Source organism: Trypanosoma equiperdum (genome assembly GCF_001457755.1).
Source record: "Trypanosoma equiperdum strain OVI genome assembly, contig: ctg_1314, whole genome shotgun sequence".
In the NCBI taxonomy this organism is placed as follows: domain Eukaryota; phylum Euglenozoa; class Kinetoplastea; order Trypanosomatida; family Trypanosomatidae; genus Trypanosoma; species Trypanosoma equiperdum.
In genome coordinates, this window is record NW_027123299.1 from 37,358 (window position 1) to 38,587 (window position 1,230).

At 48.2% G+C, this 1,230-nt stretch overlaps 1 protein-coding gene across 1 annotated transcript in view; it reads right to left on the reverse strand.

The window, feature by feature from the left end:
- TEOVI_000846800 (kinesin motor domain containing protein, putative) overlaps positions 1-813 on the reverse strand; it is a gene marked incomplete at both ends in the record, with an annotated part of 885 nt that extends 72 nt beyond the window's left edge. The window contains one exon of the mRNA XM_067221067.1: positions 1-813. Within this exon, the coding sequence (XP_067077168.1) occupies positions 1-813 (813 nt within the window).
- Positions 814-1,230: the final 417 nt, after the last annotated feature.

A 1,230-nucleotide genomic window follows, 5' to 3' on the forward strand; every position in this document is an offset into this window, starting at 1 on the left:
CAGAAGAGATTGGTTTATCTTCTTCGCTTCCTCAAAGGCAAGACCAGTGGATTCTGCTTTGCTCTGCCGCTCGCTTCCCGCCAAGTCCACCAGCATCGCAACACTTTCCACATCCTTCGTCTCAAGTGATTCGTGCTGCTGGGAAATAGTAAGCTGAATAATGGCATGCGATCGGGAGCTGGTTTCGTTCATTTTTGTCTCTCCCTTTTGCCGGTTAGCATTGCCGATGCTGAGTAACTCCATCAGACGATCCAAACTCAGCACAGGGTGTATACCAGCACCCTTCACATAAACACGTCGCTGATTGTCCTCATGAATTTCTAGCGCCTCCGGCTCCTGTCCTCGCACACGCGGGGCGAGCAGATCGCGCACCTTCTCCATATACACTTCTACCATTGTCAAGGAAAATCTGATCGTTGCGCGATTGTCCGCTTCCATACGGCGCTGGCCCTCCTCAATCATTGCCTGAGCAAAGCGCGGTGCAATTCCACACCTCGTCTTATCGTTCAGATCACCAAAAAGACTATATGTTTTCCCTGTCCCCGTCTGCCCATATGCAAATAAACAAACATTGAAGCCTTCAAACGCCTCCTTCAGCATCGGTCTCCCAACAAAATCATAGACCTCCTCCTGAGAGCCAGTGAACACTCGGTCGAATTTGAGGGCAGAGCCACCTTTAGTGCCCTCACCGTCTATCACAACGACATGATTGTCATCCGGGTCGCCGTGTACCACTGACCTCTCACCCTGACGCGTAGGGAAAATACGGACTCCCACCTGAACTCGGGTCCCCGTTCCCACAGAGTCATGCATTTCTAATATCTAATATAAAGAACAACCTACCCTCAAGAGGCGAAGGGGGAAAATACATAATCGTTACCATTTGTGTGATAGCACCATAGCACCCTGAAGACCACAAAAGCACTTCAAAGCCACACAATAAGAAACTCAACAGTGCAGTTATAGCATTCATACGTGAGAGTCAAGGAAATGAAAAGAAATATAAAAACAAAAAAGCATGTTCTGCGTCTCATTTTAATACGATGCTCTAACGAGCCGTGTCAAAGTGGGCATAGTCCCGTTCAGGAAGAAGGCTAACTGAATCAATGTTGTAAGTCCTTTCCGCACCAACCCTGGCATGTTCGTGTCCTTTTATGTAATCTTTAGTGGGAAAATAATACAATACCTCGTTGACAACCTTTGTTTTACTTCCCCCTCCCCCCCCCCCCC